General features: G+C 40.4%; 1 protein-coding gene across 1 annotated transcript in view; it reads right to left on the bottom strand.

Moving 5' to 3' along the window:
- The window catches only part of LOC103203440 (myomegalin-like), a 286,474-nt gene that overhangs the window by 176,183 nt on the left and 84,538 nt on the right, over positions 1 to 25,753 (bottom strand). The window contains exon 4 of the mRNA XM_042781979.1: positions 15,490 to 15,600. Within this exon, the coding sequence (XP_042637913.1) occupies positions 15,490 to 15,600 (111 nt within the window). The remainder of the gene's footprint in view (positions 1 to 15,489; positions 15,601 to 25,753) is intronic.

The following is a 25,753-nucleotide window of genomic DNA, read 5'->3' as shown; positions in this document are numbered from 1 at the left end:
TTATGCCAATTGAGCTTGATGTCCCCTGCAGCTATGGTCCTGAGCCCACAGGTTCAACTACTTGCTCCCTCTGGGTAGCTGGCTGTGACCAAGAAATGACTACAATCTTGTTCCTTGTCAGCTCTACTATACCCCTGGGAATTCTTATAGAACATACAAACACACTTGTAGAACCAGTCTGCCAACCCTATACATGGTCTTGGGTACACTCCCTGCTGCACAGACATACCTAATAGTTCAGTCTGCCCACCCATCTATCCACCCATATACCCATGTTTCCCTTCACTGACAACGCAGTACTGTGTGTGCAAAAGGGTTCATCTTTGTTGTCTGCACCTCCCCTGTACCTCTCTCTGTTTTCTCTTCTTCAATGCCACCATGTTGATCATTCACATTTGGTACATTTCCCTTCTCTTCACCCAAATCAGTATTTATCTCTACCTAATCTAACAGTGTTCCCTACCCTACCCTCCTACCCATGGTAACCAACAAAGAAAATTTCCTTCCATATATAACCTGTTCCTTGACTTTTACAATAATGGACTAATACAATACTTGTCTTTCTGTGATTGACTTATTTCACTCAGCATAATTTCCTCCAAGTTCATCCATGTTTTGCAGATTCTACATTATTCTTTAGGGTTGCATAGTATTCCATTGTGTGTATGTACCATAGCTTGGTTATCCATTCCTCAGTTGATGGACACCTAGATTGTTTCCATCTTTTGGCTATTGTAAATAGTGCTGTGATGAACATGGGTGTGCATACGTCTGTTCTTGTCATGGCTCTCACTTCTTTAGGGTATATACCTAGTAATGGAATGGCTGGATCAAATGGTATTTCTATTTCCAACTTTTTAAGGAATCACCGTACTGCTTTCCACAGTGGTTGTACCATTTTATAGTCCCACCAGCAGTGTAGGAGAGTCCCAATCTCTCCGTGTCCTCGCCAGCATTTGTTATTTTCTGTCTTGTTGCACTTTGCTGCTAGTGCTGGGGCAAGATGATATCTCATTGTTGTTTTGATTTGCATCTCTTTAATGGCTAATGATCATGAGCATTTCTTCATATGTTTGTTGGCCACCTGAATATCCTCCTTGGTGAAGTGTCTATTCATGTCTTCTGCCCATTTTTTAATGGATTATTTGTCTTTTTGTTATTGAGGTGTGGGAGTTTTCTATACATTCTATAGATAAGTCCTTTGTCAGATATGTCATTGCCGAATATTCTTTCCCAATCTGTAAGTTCTCTTTTGACTCTTTTGGAGAAGTATTTGGAAGCACATAAAAATTGAATTTTTAGAAGGTCTCTATTTTCTCTTCTGTTGTTTGTGTATTTTGGGTTAGGCTTGATAGTCTATTTATGCCATATATTGTTGTTGTTGTTGTTGTTATGTGCCGTCGAGTCGGCCCCGACTCATAGCGACCCCTCCTTGGGTTTCCGAGGCAGTATCACTATGGAAGTAGGATTGCCCAACCTTCCTTCCGAGGAGTGGCTGGTGGGTTTGAACCACCAGCTGTCTGGTTAGCAAGCGTCTTAGCCACTGTGCTACCAGAGCTCCCACATTATGGCCCCTAAATTTGCCCCTAGTTTTTTCTTGAGGAACTCTATAGTTTTAGATTTGACATTTAAGTCTTTGATCCATCTGGAGTTAGTTTTTGTGTTTGGTCTGAGGTTCAGATCTTGTGAATATCTAACAAATATCTTTAAGTACAAAATGTCCAAAATTAAACCCTTACTCTTTACTGTCAAACCTATTCCACCCATAGCCTCCCCTATCTCAATGTATTACAACCCTGTCCTTCCAATTGCTTAGGCCAAAAATCCTGGAGTCTTCCTTGATTCCTTTCTTTCCCTCACATTCCATATCCAATTTACCCAAAAATCCTGTTGGTACTGTCTTCACCATTTCTCACATCAATTGCTATTACCCTAATCTGATCACCATCATCTCCTATGTGGATTCCTGCAATAGCTTCCTAGTAGCCTTTCTGGTTTCTACCATTGCCTTTATACAGCCTGTTCTCAATACCATAGTCAGAATGATCTTTTCAAAAGTCACATCCAAAACAAAACAACAATGAATAAACTCACTGCCATCAAGTTGGTTCCAACCCATAGCGACCCCTCCTTGGGTTTCCGAGGTGGTATCACTACGGAAGTAGATTGCCCAGTTTTCCTTCTGAGGAGTGGCTGGTGAGTTTGAACCACCAGCCTGCTGGTTAGCAGTCAAATTCCTTAGGTACTACACCACCAGAGCTCCTATCAGACTCATTTGTTATATCACTTCTCTGCTCAAAATGCTTCAATGGTTTCCCATGTGACTCAGAGTAAAAGCCCAAGTTTCTAAAATGATCTGCAAAGGCCTGCCTGGTCTGCACTAGCCGCATTACCGCTAGGGCATCACCTCCCAGCATTCTCCCTATGTCTCATGCCTCAGCCACTATGGCTTTCCTGTTGTATCCTCTGCCTAGAATACTCTTCCCCCAGTCAACTGACTAACTTCCTCATCTCCGTCAACTCAATGTTTAAAAATATTTTTCTATAGTATAGTCACTTTGGAAAATACTTTGGAAGTATCTTATAAATTTTAAAAATGTGCTTATTATATGACCAGCAATTCCACTACTGGATATTTACCCAAGAGAAATAAAACAAAGATTTGTACATGAGTATTACTAGCAGCTTTATGGAGTCACCATGAGTGGGAATCAACTCAACAGCATTTGAGTTGATTTATTCCTAATAGGCAATCACTGTAGCATTTGAGTTGATTTATTCCTAATAGGCAATCACTGTAGATAAGCCATTATTGACCAACAGGTGAATGGATAAGCAAATTGTGTTATATCCATAAAATAAAACACTTTTCAGCAATAAAAAGGAAAAAACTACTGACACAAACAACATGGACAAATCTCAAAGATCATTACGTTAAGTGAAAGAAGCCAGACACCAGAGTCTATACGAGTTCATTTATATAATATATATAATTCTAAAACAGACAAATCTAATCTATAGATAGAAGGCATATCAATGGTTTCCTGCAGCCAGAGGAACAAGAGTATTGGCACTAATGGGACATACAGCAACTTTTATGGGTGATGGAATGTTTTATATATTGATAGTGGTGGTAGTTGTTATATGAGCATATACATTTGTTAAAACTCATGAAACTGTACACTTAATCCACTACTACCAGTTGCCATCAAGTAGACTCTAATTCATGGCAATCCCATGTGGTCAGAGTAGAATTGTGCTTTATAGGGTTTTAAATGGCTGATTTTTTGGAAGTAGATCACCAGGCTTTTCTTCCAAGGTACCTCTAGGTGGACTCAAACCACTAACCTTTTGGTTAGCAGCCAAGCACATTAACTGCTTGCACCACCCAGGGACTCCTTGCATTTAGTAAAGTTCAGTTAAAGAAAAAGATGCAAGGAAAGTAGAAATGATAAAGGAAGTGGCAATGTAAACAGCCAAGTGCAAAGGATAAGGAGCTCAGCACAGAGACCACCAGTCTGGGATGCTTTCATTTCCTCAGATCGGCCTGGAGGGTTGTAAACGCTGTGAATGTAAAACTCAGGAACACATCTTTATTCATTGGCCACTCTCATGTTTATTTACTTCCTTTGCCGCCCCATCTCTCTAAAATAGTGGAAGATAGTGTGGTAGTCTGATTCTAATGCAGCCCATGATACTTGCCTCCTAGTGTTCACGTCTTCATGTAGTCATCTTCCTGTGAGTGTGGATGAGACCTGTGACTTGCTTTAACTGACAGAATATGGCAAAGGTGAGGGAATGCCATGCTAGTATGTAAAGGTATATAAAACTCTGCCTTGCTAGCAGATTTACTCTAAAGCCTGTCCTTACTAATGCAATAAAGTAAGCAGAGTAAGTGGCCATGTGGGGAAAACCCTCATGGGAAGGAACCAGGGCTTTGAACTGGTTCATTCTGGTTTGATGCCCTACTAAGAATTTGCCTTTCCACCCCAGATACACTGAATCAGAATCTACATTTTAACAAGATCCTCCAGGTGATCTGGGCTCTATAAGAATCACCTGAGAATCTTGTTTAAAATGCAGATTCTGGTTCAGTAAATTTGAGGTGGAAATGCTAATTCTTAGCAGGATGTCAAACCACGATGAACAGGTTCAAAGCCCTGCAAGAAACTACTGTGAGGAACCTTCAACCAATAGGCAACAAGAAGCCAAGGTCCTCAGTCCCACCCTGAAAGAAAGGAATTCTGTCAACCACCCGAGTGAGCTCAGACACAGATTCTTCCTCAATCAAGCCTTCAGAATGTAACTTGACCAATACCTTGATTGCAGTCTAATGAGACCCTAAGCAAGGGACCCAGCTAAACTGTGTCTGAACTCCCAACCAACAGAAATCGTAACACATAATACATGTGTTGTTTTTAAAATGACTTCTAAATAAGGCCTTTCTTGCCCTCTTTTCAGTATTGCAAACTGCCCTCTATTCTTGCACTTTTTGACCTCCTACCTTAATCTACTTTTTCCTTTTTTTTTTTTTAATGAGAGGACTTAACAGTCTACATGTTAGGTAGCCAAGAGGAACCAGGCCAGAGTGAATTGTTTAAAAAAATAAATTTTATTGAATTATCTGTCTGGCAGATGGACTGAGACCAAAGGTGGCGTCAGCCCCGATCCTGTAGCCACATGTGGCTTAAGCAGGGGTTTAATGTAGGAGGTAGAATGCCTGTTTCAAAAGGGCCAGTCATTAGCAAGTCTGTAAATGCCGCCTTTGCACAGGTGGGAAGGGGTGTTCTGAGTTGAGTACAAAGGTGGACTGAGAACAAAGACAAATGCTGTGTGCAGAGGTGGGAACTGAGTCCAGGAGAAGGAGAACAAGACAGAGGCAGGAACTGAGCACAAAGGGGCGGAGACTGGGTGTTGGGGAAAGTCGTGATTCAGGTAAATAATTAGCCTATTAAAACAAATGTTATTTATTTATAATATTTATTGTTCATGGTCTGATACACCCTGCTAGAATATAAGTTCCACAAGGGCAGGAATGCTTATTTGTTTTGTTCACGAATGTATATTCCAAGCACCTCTAGCAGCTCCTGGAACATAGTAGATGCTCAATAAATATTTTTAAATGAATGATGCCTAATGCTTATGCTTAAAGTAGGATCTCCCTATTCATATTCTCAATGGACAGAGACAATAGCTAATTACCACCTATCATATGTTAAGTCTTCGTGTACCTAAAATGTATTCAGTCAGCTGGGATAACATTCTTCCCCAAACTGAATAACTCCAGTTCCATTCCCCTTATGAGAACAAGCCTCATTTTCTAATTGTTAAATTTGGTTTGAGTATTTCCCAATTTCTTCAGAATTTCTGGAGCTCCGGACTAGGCTAAGCACAAGTGCAAAAAAGGGCAGTATGCAGGGATAAGGATGGCCTTTGGCCAGTGCATTTGTTGTTGTTGTTTTATTTGCTGTCCAGTCAACTCATAGCCGAGGCAGTATCACTACAGAAGTAGATTGCCCAACCTTCCTTCCGAGGAGTGGCTGGTGGGCTTGAACCACCAGCCTTCTGGTTAGCAGTCAAGTGCCTTAGGCACTATGCTACCAGAGCTGCTGGAATACCAGGTACATTCTCTCAGGCTATTAATGGAAAACCTGGTCCTATGCAAAATGGTGACAAGACACCAACTTCATAGAGCCATTCTATGGTTGAGATTAAATCTCTGTAATATGCATAACATGGTGCCTGGCACACAGTAAACAGTAAATGGATTTCCTCCCACATAGGGTTTAAATGGAAAGTATTTAGCATTTATTTTCCATACAATGTTTGGAATGAGCCTGGGGTAAAAGGAGAGATGCCTTGGGGCAAAAGGAGAGATGACCTAAGGCAGAAAAAGAATGAAAGTGACCAAGAATGTGGAGAATACTGATACCAGAAGGCAGGACAAGTTCTGGATCTAGAAATTTCTCATGGAGATAAGTAGCCTAGAAATGCTTAGCGAGGAGTCCTCAGGTTATGTTTTCCTCATGACTGTTTGTTCCCCTCCATCTTGTATCAAGACCCTTACAGCTCCTAAAACTTTGAAGATGTAAAGGAAATCAGAAGAAAGAGGGAGAGAGAAATTAGGAAGCTAGCAGTAGAGGGCCAAAATCGGGATTGAGAAAGCCTAAAGTGGAATTCCAGATCTAATTGGTGTCACCACCCTCTAACTACTGCATAGCAATTCAGGTTAAGTCCCTTTTATCAAAGTCAAGCTTCACACAGCTGAAGGAACCCCTGTGTTCTTACCCACAGTTTGGCAGAAGCTGATAGGGACCAGTTACTACTATCCTGATCCTATCTACTGAGGCTCTAAAAGGTTTGGCAGCAGGCTGGGCTTCTCCACAATCCCACAACCTACAAGTGACCATAGGGAAAAAACAAGGCTTAGAATGGAGACTGCTACTTAGGGATCTGCTCCTCTAAGCCTCAGAGATGGCACATGACTTTCATTTGATTTCTATGCCAGGAAGACCCTGGGGTCCGGCCCTGAACCCTGGAGTTCTTAACTTTAGAGTGATAACAACACTCCTTGTTGTCAACTGAACTGTGGGGCGAGACTAGGGTTATGTTTGTAATGAGCAGATACTCAGCTTGTTTAGAGAGAACCTGGACAGAAAGGACTGATGGGGTACCTCTGAAGGAGGTAGTCACTTCGGTGGCCTCAGGGAGAAGCTCTGAAACTTACCAAGATGTGACCTGGGAGAGCTCCCAGCCCAGTGCTTAGACTCTCCTTTTGCAACTTTGGGTCACAGCCTTCATGCTGGTAGCCTCCCTCCACTGACCCAGGTGTCTCCGAGGAGGGCTTCCTTCCCCCAAGCCTCTGTGTGGGTTTTCTAAGACCCTGGATCTATGAAGAGGTGCCTTTATGGCGACAGGGCCTTGCATGACATTAGGAGATGAAAAGCTGGCATTACAAGGCAGCCTGTGCCTTTCATTCACTCTCCACCTCTTCAAGCCAAGTTTCCAAATAACAGGGATGCTAACTGCCCAGTGTAGCTCAAAGTCCCTTCTAAAGTTGCTTGGCAGAAAGCCACCTGACTGTTACTTTGCCCTCCACAGAACGGCATGTACCAAATCGGATCACAGCCTTTTAGTGTGTGGGTGGATTAGCTGCTATTTAATATGATAGGGTGGGTCCCTTTCCAGTTTGCACCAGCCCTCACTCTGTGCCTTCTCATATGTAATAGAGACTCATTGATCTCTGGAGTTAATTTGCTTAGATGAGATGGCAAAGGCAGAAAATAGAGAAAAAAGGAAAGTTCACAGTGGCTTTTGAAAACTTATGGATGAAAGTTCTGGGCAAGAGTGTGTTAAGAAGTTGGGGAGTAGGGTCAATATTTTCTTTTGGCAGCAGGCACAGGCAAGGTGCAGTATCATTTATCTGTGAGTTGCTTTAGCTCTTGCTGTGTGTGTTCTATTTTAGCCCATCAATGAAAAGAGGAAGAAAGACTACCTCTGACAAGCATGCACAGTAAATTCCTTTTTTTGCGTGGGAGACCAAGCCTGGATAGGGAGCCAGGCCTCCTGGATCTAGTCTCTGCTTGGCCACTAGGGTGCTGTGTGATTTAGACAAGTAACTTTACCATTCTGGGCCTTAGTGTCCTTATCTTTAAAAATGAAGGTTTTATTCATAGGGGAAGCTAAGTGAATGATATATAGGAACTTTGTACTATTTTTGCAACTTTTCTGCAAGTCTAAAATTATTTAAAAACAAAAAAAATTATTAAAAATTGAAGGATGATATAGATTATCTCCAAGATCCTTTCTAGCTCTAAACTGAGATTCTATGTTATTATTTATCTCCCTTTAAGCAAAGGTAAGTTTCTTTCCAGCTATCCAATAATATAGCAAGGCAATATTTGGTCCCACTCCTCTAGACACAGACAAGATAACGATTAGCCCCAACACAAACCCATTTTGTGCTTTTTAACAGATGCTATACTGTGAGCAAAAATTAAATTCTCTGAAAACACATTAAAAGCATCCCATCCCTCTCCCATTTGTGTCTGCAAACAAGAAAATCCATGCAGTAGGGAAAGCTGTTTCTGCAGGCTTACAGAATCTCAGCTTTTCCCTAGTAACTGGGCTAATTATAACTCCAGCTACCTGGTAACAGCACCAGTTTCCCCTGACATTGGCTAGCAGTTCTAAAGCCATCTCAGCTCTGCTGGCACCTATCCTTTCTGAGAAGGCATGAGAGAAGCTAGGAGGCTAGCAGGAGGAGGCCACCACCTAAGCTGGGATATGAACACACAAAGAGGATGCCCAGCCTCACAGAACTTCAGAGTTCGGAGGGGTATCATCCATCCTGGCCCAGCCCACTCATTTTATACATGAAGAATCAGAGGCCCAGAAAATATGACTTCTTAGCCAGGAACCTGGCAGTCTTCTTGATTCCTTTCTCTCAACCCTCCCAGTCCATCAGTCACCAAGTCCCATGGATATTTTACCTCTCAAATATGTCTCAGATCAGCTTCCACCCCTGTGTTTCTATGACACAGCACTCATTTAGGCCCTCATCATCTCTTGCCTGGTCTTTCTGTTGTCCTGACTTCCTTCCTTGTCTGCCTTGAATCCATCTTCTCCACAACCACCAGAGAGATCTGGCATGTTTCCTGCTGCTTAACGTCCACCAATGCCTCCTCATTACCCTCAAGATAAAATTATGCACTATTTAAAATAGCATGAAAGGGGTGTAGCATGTATTCTCTTCAGCCTCATTCTATGTCAAGTACTTAAAATTCAACAACACAAAACCATTTATAATTCTGTGCATATAGCATGCAGTTTCTTGCCTCTGGGCTTTGCTCATGGCTGTCCGCTCTGTTCCAAAAATCCTCTCCTGCCACCCTACCATCCCCTCACTGACTAATGCTCACCCTCCTTTGAAGACAAAGCTCAGGGATCATCTCCTCCAAGAATCCTTTGTGGATTTTCCTTCCATGGACTCCATTCAGTTGGGTTAGGGATGCCTCATTTGAATTCCTTTATAATTTGTACATATTTCTATTACTGATTTTTACCTCATTCTATTACCTGTGTTTTATTCATCTTTGAATTCCCAACTTCCAGCACAGTACTTGGAATATAGTAGGTACCCAAGTAATGTTTATTAATGAATGAATGAATGTAAAGCTCTCCATGATCTTTCTTATTTCTTCCTTTTGAAAAACATTTATATCTGAGGGAGGGGCAAATTTGCTACAATAGGAACATTTGAATTTTATTATGTTATTTATACATGGGGAAATGAAAATGGAGAAGAGACAAACTGGATAAATGAACCCAAATATAATATTGGAGAAAAAGAAACTGATTTGGAGGGAAAAAATGGCCCAAATAGAAACTGCCCAGTAATTACACTTATCTGGATAATTCTGTCATATTTCAATTTGTCATAATAATGGGAAATATTTATTGAGGGCTTACTTATGTGAGTAGACATTGTGCTGAATTCAACTAATTGACTTATTTAATATTCCCCAAAACCCTATGAGATAGGTGTTATCATTATACCCACTTCAGCTCAGACAGATGATATCATTTGCCCAATTTAATGAGCTCTGGTGGCATAGTGCCTAAGGCATCTGACTGCTAACCAGAAGGCTGGTGGTTCAAATCCACTAGCCACTCCTCAGAAAGAACATTGGGCAATCTACTTCTGTAGTGATACCACCTCAGAAACCCAAGGAGGGGTCGCTATGAGTCAGATCTGACTCAACAGCAGTGAGTTTGGTTTGTTTTTAGTGGGTAGTAGGACCAGAGTCTATTCCAGGTCTTTCTTGCTCATAGCTCTTAACTGCTAAACCTAATTATAGCAGAAAATTAGAGACAATGAAAACTTGGTAGGCAAGTAAACTCAGAAGGTTGTTTATAATGATTTTTAAATCATAGCTGCAGAGGTGTGCTAGGTATCAACCTCAAGGTTTGCTCAGGCAAAGTGGAGACAAGCATAGCAGTTTAAGGCTCATAAAATAATGAAACACAGCCCTCTTAACTCCTGTCTAAAGGCCAGACACATTTTAACCTTCTAACATCAATTGCATCATATCTGAACATTGACTCTATCTGGTCCAGGATGACAACATTCAATTTCTCCTGACCTATTTGCTATTAGATCTGGCCCTGTTTGATTTTAATTTCCACTCTTAGAATGGAACCTCAAATCTTTCTTAAAACAACATTGGTCAATAATAAATTCACATAAATTTAATAAAACACATTATGAGTGAGCAATCATCATGAGGCAAAACATAGTTGGCAAATGGTTATGTATGCTGTTTGGAAATTGGGTGTTAACCACATAGCAATGGATTTCACAAATTCCAGGGTCAGGCATGTGTCTAGTGGTAGTATACTCAGCTAACATGAGAAGATGCAGGATTAGATAATCAACAACAAGGAAGTGAGCCAAGTTACTACCCAGAAATTATTTACCAGAGCAGCTGCAGCCCACAAATGCTAGCAAGCCATTCTCCCTAGGAGTGGGCCATACTCAGCTGTGGCCCACTTGCAGCATTTTCTCACTTTCTTTGCTCTACAATCAGGGGCTATATGTACTACAATGGTTTCTCCTTTGTTTGCTTTATGTGTTCAAAATCACCTCCAAAAAAACTGAACCTACAATTAATATTTGCTACCAAGAGGGGGCAGTGGTACCTAATCACATAGGTATCATCGGTTGCCTGTGTAGTAGAGGGCAACCTCCCGTGTGTCAGATTAGAACCACAGGGTTTTCAATGGCTGATTTTTTGGAAGTAGATTGTCAAGTCTTTCTTCTGAAGCACTTCTGAGTGGACTTAAACTTCCAATCTTTCATTTACCAACCAAATGTATTAACTGTTTGTACCAGAGACTCCAATGCAGAATATGCCCCAGTTTGTGCGTGCTAAAGATAAATCTTCTTTTTTCAAACTATTTACCAAAAAAATGGAGCTTAAAGGGTAGTTTAATTTAAACACTCAACACAAAGGTTGCCAGGCTCACAGAACCAATTTTTATGTACAATTTAGTGCTATTTTATTAATCTATAACCAAAACTCATTGCTGTCAAGTTGAATTCTGACTCATAATGACCCTACAGAACAGAGAAGAATTGCCCATAGGCTTTCCAAGGCTATAAATCTTTATGGAAGTTCCTGGTGGGTTCAAACTTCTGACTTTTTTGTTAGCTCTCTAGTGCTTAACCTCTGCACCACCGAGGTGCTTTTATTAATCTATAGCTAGTATATAATTCTTAAGTTTATTTCTGTATTCTCTGAACAGCTTCAAAGAGAAAAAGTAAATTAACTCTTTTGTACTTACCTACTTTGAAGTTGATACTCGTAGGTTTTATATAACTCTCTAGCTCTTACAACTTGTCTTAAAATAAAAATCATTATAGCTTCCTTTATGGTTAAGGATTATATCTACTATTTCTGTCTAACGCTCCATAAACTACCTCAAGGAGGTAGTTGCCACTTGCAAAGAAAAAGATAATACTCTTTCTGCTGTTCTCTCCTCCTAAAACCAAAACCAAACCAAACCCACTGCTTCAAATCTATATCAACTCATAGCGAGGACTGCCCCATTCTTTATGAAAGCAAACTGCCTCACTTTTCCCCCGTGGAGTGGCTAGTGAGTTCAAACTGCCGACCTTTTGGTTAGCAGCCAAATGCCTTAGCCACACTGCACCACCAGAGCATCTTTACTCTCCTAAAGTTTCCCATATTACTCTTCCCTGAAGTCTTCATGGTGACATACTTGACGATATCTCACTAATTCTTTCACTCTGAAGTACAAATACTGCTATAAAATTCTTAAGGGGCAAAATGTGTAAAACGATTAAATAATTACTATGCATTATATATTCCATAAATACTTGTTTTCTTGAAAAGTGTTACATAATATATACAGCACCCAAATTATTGCACATTTTAACCCAGTTGGGTATGATTTAATGCTTTTACTATATTTAAGAAAGTGTCCTTTCAACATTTAAAAAAAAAATCAAGTTAAGAATGGTAACAAAACAGGGCTCTAAATTCTTATTTGAACCACTTGAATTACCATGTGATGCTTTTCATGTTACCCTAAATGTCTCATCAACATTGCTGTTAATAAGCTTCCCCCCACCTCTTGAGAATAACAAGGATGTGAATAACAAGGATGAAAGTAAGACACATGGAAATATGTAAAGGTGACATTTTAAAGAGCCAAACCTCTTCCTCATTTTTAAATGTAATAATAACGAGCATGAGTAAGGAGCCCTAGTGTCACAGTGGTAAAAGCACTCAACTGCTAACCAAAAGGTCATGGTTTGAACCCACCAGCTGCCCCACAGAAGAAAGATGTGGCAGTCTGCTTTCATGAAATTTACAGCCTTGTAAGCCCTATGGGGGAAGTTCTACTCTACCCTATAGGGTCACTATGAGTCAGAAAAGACACAAAGGCAGTGGGGTTTTGAGCACAACTTATAGTAATAAAACTACTATTCTCCTCATGCATGTATGATGCTATTAAATTTACAAAGTGCTTTGATATTAAGTCTTCTTATTAAATCTTCATATATATGAAAAAGATTAAAAACACTGCCATTTAGTCAATTCTGACTCATAGCAACCCTATTAGACAGAGTAGAACTGCCCCATAGGATGTACAAGGCTATAAATCTTTCCAGAAGTAGACTGCTTCATTGTTCTCCCTCTGAGTGGCTGGTGGGTCTGAACTACAAGCCTTTTGGTTAGCAGCCAAATGCTTTAACCACCACACCACCTATTTATTCATATTCTCAATAATTAACTTTCAGTGCCTCCAGTGCTGTGCATTATTCTTAAAGCTAGTTGTAAAGAGGCTGGAACAGGCTAGGAGAAGTTAAATAATCTTCAACCACCCTGCTTTCTTTTCCTCTATCACTATATAGTGTGATAGACTACTGTAAGCTAGAATGTCAATGATTAATAATGGCTTTATGTTTTCTGCTTCCCAAATAATGAAAGCATTTTAACCTAAACCTTTAAAACCCTAGTTGTTGTTGAGTTGCTTCTGACTCGTGGGGATTTCAAGTACTTAAGAGTAGAACTGTGTCTGTAGGGTTTGCAATGGCCAGTATTTCAGAAATAGATCACCAGACCTTTCCTTCAGGGCACCTCTGGGTGGACTCAAACATCCAACCTTTCGGTTAGCAACTGAGTGCAGAATGCTTACCACCACCAAGGGATGCCTAAGCCTTTAGTGCTTCCCAAATAATCATAGCCCAACTGAATGAGTAATGTAACAGACAGATTGAACAGAAATTTGGTGAAAAGGGAAAGGAGGAGATGCACAGTAGTATGAGATGCCTTGAATCATGTGAGGCCAGTCATTGCCTAACTACTCTGCTCACAGTTAGAACTGATCCTAGATAGAGACAGGGGCATATCTATTTCCTATATGAGACAAGTCGCCATAGTGGAATCTAACAAAAGATTGTCCCTTCTGCAAGTGACAACGTGCTGCGATTCCCTCCTCCCCCAGACCCTGTGCAGTTCCTATAATTTCATTAATTACACTTCTCTGGGAGAAGCATGGTGCTCTTTCACACCCACCCAAAGTGATCCCTGAAAACTGTCTCCTGAGCCCGTGCAAGCAGTGAGACCAAGTGATTTAAGCAGCCGTCTGATTTTAGCTAATAATAATAATAATAAATCCTCTCCTTCAAATTATAGATAGATCATTTTCCTGCCTTCTACCTTGCTTTGGAGATAGTTAAGGGTAAGACCTTCCTTTCTCTGCTAAATGAACAAACTTATTCACTGTTTCTAACTTGAGACAAAACTGTCACTCATGCTCCCCCGCTCTCCATCTCTCTGAGTTACCAACCCTCACTTGGCAGAATCCTCCTTAACTCCTGGCAGCTGCAATGAGGCTCACTCACTCTTTAGCCACCCAGATGATGAAAAATGAATTGGGACCAATTTCAGGATAATTCAGGTAAAACATGGAAATTCAGGCAAGACAGGAATAGAGTGAAATTCTCCAGAATTAGCTGTGCACATGAACTGAATTTTGAAATAACTGTTTGAGTCTCATAGATCCCAGCTATTACTCTGATCCAAGATGTTGTCTGTTGTTGTTGTTATGTGCCATCAGTCGACCTGACTCATAGCGACCCCTCTTAGGTTTCCGAGGTGGTATCACTATGAAAGTAGATTGCCAAACCTTCCTTCCGAGGAGTGGCTGGTGGGTTTGAACCACCAGCCTTCTTGTTAGCAGTCAAGTGCCTTAGGCACTACGCTACCAGAACTCATCTAGAGGCCACCAATGCTTCACAGTCTTCTTTTCAACTGCACAGAAAATGAAAATGTTTGTATAATTCTCTGGTGTAGACTGCTGGGACCAGACCCAGGTACTCAGGCCACTTCAGGTCCTGCTTGCTCAGACACTAAGAAAGCTGAGGAAATCATTTTTGCAGTAACCAGTTAGGAAGGTTAGTCCTTGTAACTCACAGTTTAATGTCCACTTACCAAGGTGCTATCTCATCTTACCCTCTGCTCAGTCAATCCACTGGGTCTTCCTTCCCCACTCAACTCACTGGCCCATCAATCAAGACCACATTTCCTTCCAAGGAAGCCAGCATTCCCTTCCCACCCACCTTGCACCACGGCCTTGTCCATTTATACACTCTTCTTCATTCTAAGGGAGCTCTGGTGGTATAGTACCTAAAGCATTTGACTGTTAATCAGAAGGCTGGCGGTTCAAACCCACCAGCCACTCCTCAGAAGGAAGATTGGACAATCTACTTCCATAGAGATACCTCCTCAGAACCCCAAGGAGGGGTTGCTATGAGTCAGCTCCAACTCCACAGTGGCAGTGAGTTTGGATTCTTCATTCTAAGGAATACAATTCTTATGACTTAAAATGCCCAAGATTTTGTCTTAAAAGCCTATCTGCGAAATCATTTTCAAAAACATGATTTTCACAAGAAAAACATTCTCAGCCCCTGCCCTCTTCCCCTTAGCATTCTCATCATCCTCTTCACCACAGAGCTAGAGTTAGAAGGGCTCTTTCTCTGGTGGAGTGTTTCTCTATGTGTGGCCTAGAAACTACCTGCCTCAGAGAAGGGTGGGGTGGGGTAGGGGTACTTGCTTTAAAACACGAATTTCCAAGCTCCTCCCTCCCTTTATTAAATTAGAATTCCTGGGAGGTGAGGCAGGGAATAGACATTTTAAACCAGCTCCCACACACTTTTACACTAGTGTTTGAAAGGTTCTGATTTAAACCAGATCCCTCCTTCTACAGAGAAGGAAAGTAGAAAACAGGCACCTGAGAGGTGAAACAGGTTTGTTCAAAGTCAAGGACTGTTAGAGTGACCAGGCCTGGACTGGAACCACCTCTCTCCCTGATAAGCACAGCACGAGCCAGGAAGAGCCTGGAATAAGGAATAAGGTCAAGCAACTCCTGCCCGGAGTTGCCGACCCCTGAACTCACCCGCTTGTAGACGTCCTCCCGGCTGGCCTCATACTTCTGTTGCATGCGCTCCTCCAGGAAGTAGATGCGCAGCTTGAGGCTGAAGTTCTCCTTCTTCAAGTCATTGAGGTGCTGGGACAGAGTGCGATATCCATTAGACATGGTGGGCAACCCATGGGGAGGAGCATGCCCAGTTGCCCCTTCACCCCAGGAACATAGTGCAGCTGCACCGCCGCATGAAGCGAGCCGGCTGGGACTGGGACGCTGCTGAGGCTACGGCGACGACATGGCCCTGGTCTCTGGCGGTCTCTCAGGGACTCTCGGGCCTGGGCTCACTTGATCTGGGTACTGGAGCACAACACACTTTCCTTTTTTACCTCAGGGAGATATTTGAGGAATCCCTGACAGAGGAACATGCTTCGTGAACTCAGACACAAGTGGTGTAACCTGACTCCAACCCAGGACTTGGCTGTCACCCTCCTGGAGCCTCTGTAGCCCAACTGCAGGCAGTTAACAGTTTCTCGGAAGAGAGAGGGAACTGACCCCTAGAAGCTTCCAGGAAATGGGAAGGGGAGTAATTCAAGGTGATGAGGGGGGTTGCAAAAAAGAGAAGGAAGAAAAAGGGCAATGTGTGTGGTGTTACTTAAGCTCCTGATGACTACTTTGACAATAAAGGCCATAAAGAAATAAGGTTGTTATAGAGAAGAACACATATACACAAAATGGCCCACAAAATGGTGGTTTGCATGTCAAATATCCCATTGCTGTCAACTGCAAATCTCAAAGGGCTACTAATTTTGTTGTTGTTGTTGTTGTTATGTGCCGTCGAGTTGGCCCCGACTCATAGCGACCCCTCCTTGGGTTTCTGAGGCAGTATCACTACAGAAGTAGGATTGCCCAACCTTCCTTCCGAGGAGTGGCTGGTGGGTTTGAACCGCCAGCCGTCTGGTTAGCAGGCAAATGTCTTAGCCACTATGCTACAAGAGCTCCCCTACTAATTTTAAGGGTCTCTAATTTTCTGTCAATCCAAATGCTCTCCTCTAATCAATTCCTACCCATTTCCCTCCCCATATTTTTCCATTCTTGAAACAGTTAAATTACTAGCATTTATTATCATGCATAGGGAGCTCTGGTAGCATAGTGGCTAAGACACTTGCCTGCTAACCAGACGGCTGGCGGTTCAAACCCACCAGCCACTCCTCGGAAGAAAGGTTGGGCAATCCTACTTCCGTAGTGATACTGCCCCGGAAACCCAAGGAGGGGTCGCTATGAGTCGGGGCCGACTCGACGGCACATAACAACAACAACAATTATCATGCATCTTCCCCGCCCCCAGAAATACACCACAGCCACTCCCAAAGAAAGGACAAATCTTTTAGTACAGTGTAATCTTTGCAAATTCTATGAACTGGTTATACTAGCTTACAAATAGGCCTGGTGAAGGATTCTTCTCTCCCTTCCATGGAAGGGGTGGGAGCCATCAGCCAGGAGCCCAGAACTTTCAGCCAGTTACTGGCTTTTAACTCAGGCACCTGCCAAGTGGAGCCAAGCACTCATCACCAGATCCTGCTCATAAAGCAATTTAAGATCCTTGAATGACAGCTGCAACTTAAGCAGGAAGTATTATTTATACCACATCACATGGGACACTGAAGGTGACTGGGAGACAACACCACAGCACAGATATCAAACACAGGCTCTTGTTTGCAAATAATATTAGGTTGGAAATCATTTATATTAACATTTAAGATTAAGAAAATTAAGAAGTTTACACTTAATTCAAGCACTTACTTCCTCCCCAGTCTACTTGCTTTTCATTCTCCAAATTTCTTCTCAAAGCTTCATAATAATTCTGGTCAACACATCCTGAGTATTGGCCAGGTAGTGTGTTGGGCAATACAAAGATGAAGAAGTCCCAGTACTCAAACAGCTTGGTGGTCATATCATTACACATGAAGATATGTGTTTTATACTATATTCTTCCAAACCTATGTTTTTCAAACATTTTACAATGCAACCAGTACCCACACACAAATACACACAACTGACATAAAAGTATCAAAAAGTAATTGTTACCATCACTATGTGTGATCCACTGATTTCCTGTTTTATTTCTCTTTCTAGGAGTGATCCACTAAACTGATTGCATGATCCATTAATGGGCTCTAGCCTACAGTTTAAAAACCACTGACACTGAATCTATGGAAACCCAGGAGAAAGAATGGTCAGTTCTTACTGGGATAATCAGAAGAAGTTTTAGTAGGAACTGAACTTGTACTTTGCCTTCAAAGATAGGAAAAGTCTGAAGAATAAAATGACCTCAAGGCAAAACAAAATAAAACCAAAAACCAGATGCTGCTGAGTCTGTCAAGTTGATTTTGACTCATAGTGACCCCACGTATCTCAGAATAGAGCTATGCTCCATGGATTTGCGAGAGCTCTGGTAGCGTAGTGCCTAAGGCACTTGACTGCTAACCAGAAGGCTGGCAGTTCAAACCCACCAGCCACTCCTTAGAAGGAAGATGGGACAATCTACTTCTGTAGTGATACTGCCTTGGAAACCCAAGGAGGGGTCACTATGAGTCAGGTCCGACTTGATGGCACATAAAAACAACAACAACAACCATGGATTTGCAATGTGTGATCTTTCAGCAGTAGATCACCATGCCTTTCTTCCTGGGTGCCTCTGGATGGATTCCACCCACCAACCTTTTGGTTAGAAGCCAAGTGTTTAACTGCTCAGAAGGGCATAATTGAGTATTCTAATAGATTAGGATTATAAGTAAGCAACACGTTTTGTTTTTGTTTTTTTTTTTACTGCAGACCGTTGTTAACAAGCCAAAATATTCTCCATTTTTTAAAAATCTATACATTAAAACTTAAACATTTTCATTAAATCTGTGTTCTCAGAATAAATAAATGGCATTTAGGTTTATTTGATTAAATAGAGGCAATGAAGAAAAAAGTCTATATTAAAACTCAGAAGACTCTTTTCTAATCCAGTTTTGTTACTAAATAGTTCTGGGATGTAGAAGTATAAGTACTTTTCCTAAAGCCTAACTGCCCTCATTTATTAAGTAAAGTGACTGTGAACTGTATGACTTTAAGGCTCCTTCCTGGTCTAAGCTTCTAGAGGGATTAACCTAGGTATTATCACCTCCATTTTGCACAGGGTGCCAGATGGTCGATTAGTATTTAACCATGCTTTTCATATCTTCTTGGACTCCTTTATGATGTAAAATAATCTAATGAAAGTTTTATAGAAACCACAAACTGTCCATGAATGCAGAGTACTGTATTCTTATCCAAGCTGTATCTTTTTTTCAGTGGTTTTATGCCTATTGTCTCTTATGTCCTATAATACTCTGTTCTTCTGTTTCCCTGACTCCTCTGTGCTTTAGAGATTTTATCCACTTCTTTGGCTGTAACTTCTGCCTGCCAGTTAACCCACAAATCTCCAGCCAAATCCTCTCCCCCAAGTTCTAGCTTCATATACCCAACTCTTCGCTAGATAGTTCAACTTGCATGTTCCATTCTCACCACAAACCTTAAAACCCCAAAACTTTTTTTTAAAAAAACTTTTTATTGTGATCTGAGTGAAATTTTACAAAGCAGATTCATTTTCCATTCAATGGTTCACATACATTTTGTTTTGTAACACTGATTACAATCCCCACAATGTAACATCTCTCTTACCACTTCTCCCGGTGGTCACCCTGTCCCTATGTTCTTGCCTATGCATTCTTGCCTCCCTACCTTTCTCCCAAGGCAAATGCTGCCCTTCTGATCTCCCATGGATGACTGCCTAAGGAGTGCATCTCCCTGGTGTAGCTGTTCAGCTCATAGGCCTATCTATCGTCTGGCTGAGAGTTAAGCCACAAGAGTGAGTCCAAACCCAAAAACTTCTGCAACAGTCTCTATCATGTTTGCCAGAATCAACTCCAGCCATCTGTTCTCCATATTATAGCCAAAGTAATATTTCCAAACTTAAATCTTATCCTGTCATCTCCCTTAAAGCCCTTCAGAGGTACCTCATCACTCGTCAAATAAAGGGGAAATCCCCATTGCATACCCTCAAAACACTTGGCCTCTTCTTTCAAGTCCTAGTTCAAATCCCATCTAAACAAAGACTTTCCTACTATCCCAGCCTGAAAAATCTTCTTCCTTTTCTGAACTCCTAAGCATAGCAGTTCTATCTATGCTGCATGCTTGGAATCGCCATGAGCCAGAATCAACTTGACAGCACCTGGTTAAGGTTTGGGTTTGTTTAAGGCAAATATTGACATTTGGTAAGTGTTCATATGCTGCCTCATGATACTGCTTTTATTATCTTGAAGGGTTATTTAAACCATTTAGAACTATTTAACTTTTCATGTATTTATGTCTCTCCAACTAATCAGTAAGGAGCTCTGGTGGCACAGTGTCTATGGCATCAGACTGCTAACCAGAGGTTGGTAGTTCAAACCCACCAGCTGCTCCGTGTAAGGAAGATGGCGCAATCTACTTCAGTAAAGATTTCCCACCTCGGAAACTCAGTGGGGCTCACAGTGAGTTAGAATTAGTAAGTTATCTAAGACAAGGACCAACAACTTACATGTCTGCATCCTCCTACAGCTCTTATGACAGCCTCTCAAAAAACAGTCATCCTGCTGTGCTATCCTGGCCTGTTTCCAGTCACCTTAAGCAGGTCAGAGTGTTCTGAAGGCTGGCAAGGCATATTTTGTCTGTTTTCTCATTGCACAGTATTTAGGAAGTGCTCCCTAAATATTTGCTGAATTAATGAATAGATAAGTATTCCATAATATTTTATCCTTAACTGATTTGATTCACTACATATAGGCCAGCTTGCCTGTATTATTCTTATAACTTTCTAAAAATATTAAAAGGTTTGTTTTTAATAGCTCCAAAGAAACTAAAATTACTAAAATGTTTATTGTAGAAAACTGATGACTTGATCACTAAAATTACTAAGTGTATTTACCCTCCCTGCCTTCTAGATTTATATCTAACTTCCTAGTAGAATTCTGCACATGGATGTCTAACACAAGCATCTTATACTTGTGATATCTGAAACTGAACTCCTGATCTTTCCCAGCAAACATGCTCCTCGCTTATGGGACCCCATTTCAATTTGTACCCACTCGATATTTGCAGTTGTTCAACCCTCAAGCTTCTGAGTCATCCTTGATTCTTCTCTCTTATATACATCATCTAATCTGCCTTCCAATTTTATTCTTTCTACCATAAAATATATATAGAAGCCATCCTCCACCACCACTACCATTGATACCTCTACCACTTTGGCCCATGATACTATCATCTCTTCCCTAAGTTACTTGAATAGCCTTCTAAACTGGTCTCTCTGATGGCTTGCTCTTCTATAGTCTATTTATAGCACAACAGCCACTGTGAGCCTTTTAAAACACAAGTCAGATTACTCTTCTGCTGAACACCTCATTGACTTCCCATCTAACCTAGAGTGAAAAGTAAAGTTCTTTCATGAGTCCATAGGCCCAAGGCCCAGCACGATCTGGAGACTTTCTGCTCTCTGCACTTCCATTACGTGTGTTTCTTTTTCCTTCCTACTTTGCCTCTGTGCTCTGTGTTCCAGCCACACTCTTCCTCCATGCTGTACTTTTTTCACAAAGACAGCAAACATCTTTTCTCCTCAGGGGCATTGAACTTGTTACGTCTTCTATCTGGTATGCTCTTTTTCCAGATGTCTGCATGGTTCTCTTGCCTCACATGTTTCAAATCTTTGCTCAAATGTCACCTCCTCAGTGAGGTGGCCACCCTATTTAAAACTGCAGCCCATTCTGTGCTCACCCCAGAATTCCTTATCCCCCTTCATCACTAACCAGAAAGTTGGCAGTTCTAAACCCACCAGCCACTCCATGGAGGGAAGACTGGGCAATCTACTTCCATAAAGATTTACCACCTCAGAAACACAAAGGGGGTTGCTATGAGTCAGAATTGATGGCAGTGAGGTGTTTTGTTTTTTTTTAATCACCTTCTACAATACCATATTTACTTATTTATTTGTTTCTTCTTTGTCTCTCCTCATTGGTATATAAACTTCTGAGAAAGCCCAGATTGTTGCCTTCTTTGTTCTCTACTGTATCACAGAGGCTGGTACATAGTAAGTGCTCAATAAATATGTGTTGAATTAAAAAATGGATGTATTTCATGCTGACTTTGACCTCACTGGACCTGATTTTAATAAATCTTAATCTATATATAAGGTTATATAGATTTTTCAGGATGAAAACATATATCTAAAGACATAAAAGGTTATTTTATAAGAAAAATAAATTATTCTAGCAGAGTAATTATAATATACAATGCAGAATCTAGACTTTGTATCAACGTTCTGAATGGAGAATAATATATGACCAATTATAATCAAAGGATAATATGAATTGTACAGAAGTAAAAAAAAAAAAAAAAGTATAGAAATTAGGAAATAGAGGTTCTCAAGGAAGTTTCCACAGAGAACTGAGACTTTAGCTCTCCTCAAAGGATGAATCAAGTTTGAATGGCATGGAAGACAAGACAATCTAGGTAGGCAGAACATAAGCAAAGATATAGTGGGTCAACTGGATTGAAACAAAGGGAATAGACTGCCCTATAATGGGAGAACGGGGATGGAAAGCAAGGACCTATATTATGGATTCTTGAAGTTCAGGGTCAGGAATCTGAATATGGTCCTCTGGGCAGATACTGGACAGTTGGACAAAGGATGAGGAGAATGGCAGCGGGGGAGAGGGAAGGGCCATGCACTACTTATCAGGAATGTTATTTGTTAATTGCCTAGATTTTGTTTTACTTGTTTATTTATTTATTTATTTGTAGTCTTAAGCAATAAAAACATATATCTGGGCCCCACACTACATATATACATACTTGCTGCCTGCTGAGTTGATTCTGACTCATAGAAACCCTATAGGCCATAGTAGAACTGCCCCCTGAGAGTTTTCAAGGCTATAATGGAAAGGACCCTGGTGGCTCAGCAGTTAAAGGCCTTGGCTGCCAACCTAAAGGTCATCAGTTTGAACCTAGTAGTCACTCCATAGGAGAAAGATATGACAGTCTGCTTCCATACTGAATGGCAGTGGGCTATTTATTTATGGTGAATCTTTGTGGAAGCAGACTACCACATCTTTCCTAGTGCTTAATGACTGTGCCACCAGGGCTCTTGACCAATGAAATCAGGGTTTCTTTGGGCTGGGTACATTCCATCCCTATATATTGTGATAAGCTCTGCTATGCTCAGAAAATAAAAAACCGCCACAGATTCTTGAGCAAGGGAACAGTGCTTCTAGACTTGTTTTTCCTTTTTCCTATCGTATGTCTCAAATCTTTACTCTTTTCTCAATATTTTTTTCCCAAACATTAATGACTCTCCCCTACTCTTTCCCTAATTTCTTCTTCCCACTCCTTTCATAATGTATTATTCCAGACTGGAAATAATACCTTAATAAGGACTTAATCATTGCCAACAATAGTAGGAGGATTACAACCCAGCTGTTGCATGTCATGCACATTAACATAACCAACTGCCAAGTCAGACTTTAAAAAAAAAACAAAAAGTGTCCCATTTGCTGAATCATACTCAGACCCCTCATATAGCTCTTATCATGGAAATGCTTGAAAATATATTAATCTCTCAACAATTCTTCCCCTAAAAATAAAGTTCAACACCACTGAAAATTATTAATCATCTTAAGGGAGACATTCTCTTTGAATGTAATAAAACTTTAGCAGTGTAAGTGTTACTAATTTGGTACCTGTAATAATCCATATCTTTACATTTCTTGAAAATAAAAATATTTTAATAAGTTAATATGGTAAACAGAGGAAGTTGAGAATGGTTTTTTCAAGGACCTCTTATCACATTAGTATCCATTTATAAATAGGAAATAAAAATTATCACTACTATGCCTATTAATTTAGGAGAAATATTTAACATCTTTAGCTAGAACAGCATTGTGGAAGGAGTGATGGCTTCTGAACCAAGTAGACCTAGGTTCAAACCCCAGCTCTGCTATTTTCTAATTGTGTAACTTTGGGGAAATTATTTAATAGTTAACTGTAGGAAAAAAGCCAAGAGACCAGGATCCAAATAAAGTACTAAAAGGGTTGCAACTGTATATATAATGCTGATTTTTTTTTTATCTGAGTCAATTACAGTGAAAATAATATTTGTTAAAATTTAGATATCAAGTACATCAAAAAGTGTTTTATTATTCTTTGTGCATTCCTGTTGTTTGTAAAACAGTTTACAAATGTTTTTTTTTCAATTGTTTTAAAAGGAATGACACTAAGACCACAGTATAAAAAGGAGGCAGATATCAATTGGATATAAGGATAAATTCTCTAGTGGAGGTAGATGTAATGAACGTATTCCTACACTCCCTCCACATATTCATATATCAAATATTTATTGAGTACTCACCTTTTAGAGATAGTAAATTTCCTGTACTAGAGGAACTGACTAACGCTAAAGAACCCTTTTTTTCAAAGACATTGTTAAACGTCTCCCAGAATCAGCTAGGAGTTAGCTCTAGAGGACTTTTAAGATCCATGGCCATCTTCAGATTCTATGTTTGAAGCATATTTTCTCACAGAAACAATATTACCAAAGGCTATTACTTTTTGAAGAATCTCAAAATTCCCCACCAGCTATCCTGTAGTGGAGTCATAAAATGTAGTGGGAGTATGTCTACTTGTTCAGACTGAGAGTTCTAGCTACCATGTGTAACAGTAGAGGAGGAAGAGATTAATGAAAGTAAAAGGTACCTTATTTCCAAGATAAAAGCAGCCAACAATGATTGGGATCCAAGAGTGATCTTCAATATCCTATTTAACCTATAACTTTGCTAACTGTCATATTTTGAAAACAGTCTCTAGTAAGGCTCACAAATGATTGGGGAATATTTCTGCTCTTTAGCATCTAGTGGAATCCAGTCCATGAATCTAATTTGTTTTAGAGTCGGGGGACAGAGAATAGACAGGAAGAGATGAAGCAGGGGAAAGGGGAAGACAGTTTGTTTTACATGTAAATATTTTATTTATACTATATCTATGATCACCATGAGTCAGAATCAACTTGATGGCAGCAGGTTTGGTTGATTTATGTATGTATTTGAGTTTTTATGCTGTTTTGATAAAATCTGAGTTATACAAATATAAAAGTTTAATTCTTGGCTCTTTTGAATGACTTGGACTTGTATTATGAAATTAATACAATATGATTATTTAATCACAGAAAGCAATAATCACTTACCAATCACCTGCACAGGGTTTGACTTTTTACAAAGCACTTCCACATATATTATTTCATTTCATCTTCACACTACAACCCCATGAAGTAAGCAGATGAGATATTATTATCCCCATTTTACTACCTAGGAAAGTGAGACATTAAAACGTAGGGTGACTTGCTCATATAGAAAGTGGAGGAGCATAGACTATAACATTCAACAGTCGGAGTCCATATGACACACTCATTAGGGCCTTAGCCATGACACTTCATTATCCCTATGAACCTGGAATTCACTGGTGATTGATAAGGCAACTTCCCCTTCCACCTCAGGTCCTCTATATCTTTTCAAAAAGTATCCTTCACTGTAAATAATCTTCCTTGTGACCCTGGAAAATCTGATGAAAACATAATTTTCTCCATTTTCAAGATGAAGAAACAAAAGCCAGTTTTTCAAAAATTAAACATAGAGTTACCATATGACTTAACCACCAAACCAAGTTCACTGGCATTGAGTCAGATCTGACTCACAGTGACCCCTCCTTGGGCTTCCAAGTCAGTATCACTACAGAAGTAGATTTCCCAATCTTCCTTCCAAGGAGTGGTGAGTGGGTTTGAACCACCAGGCCTCTGGTTAGCAGTCAAATGCCTTAGGCACTATGCCACCAGAGCTAAGAATTTAAAACATATATCCACAGAAAATCTTATACATAAATGCTCACAGAAGTTTTATTTATAATAACTAAAAAGTGAAAAGAGCCAAAATGTACATCAGGTGATAATTGGATGAATAAAGTATGGTATAACCATAAATTGGAATATTATTTAGCCATAAAAAGAAAGTTGAAATTAGAAATACCATTTGACCCAGCCATCCCATAACTAGGTATATACCCTAAAGAAGTGAGAGCCACATCAAGAACAGGTATATGCATACCCATGTTCATTGCAGCACTATTTACAATAGCCAAAACACGGAAACAATCTAGATGTCCATCAACTGAGGAATGGATAACCAAACTA

This window comes from Orycteropus afer, unplaced genomic scaffold (genome assembly GCF_000298275.1).
Source record: "Orycteropus afer afer isolate SDZICR_OR568_19922 unplaced genomic scaffold, OryAfe1.0 scaffold00010, whole genome shotgun sequence".
Lineage (NCBI taxonomy): Eukaryota > Metazoa > Chordata > Mammalia > Tubulidentata > Orycteropodidae > Orycteropus > Orycteropus afer.
Note: the sequence above shows the minus strand (reverse complement) of the source record. Positions and strands in the feature narration are given on the sequence as shown.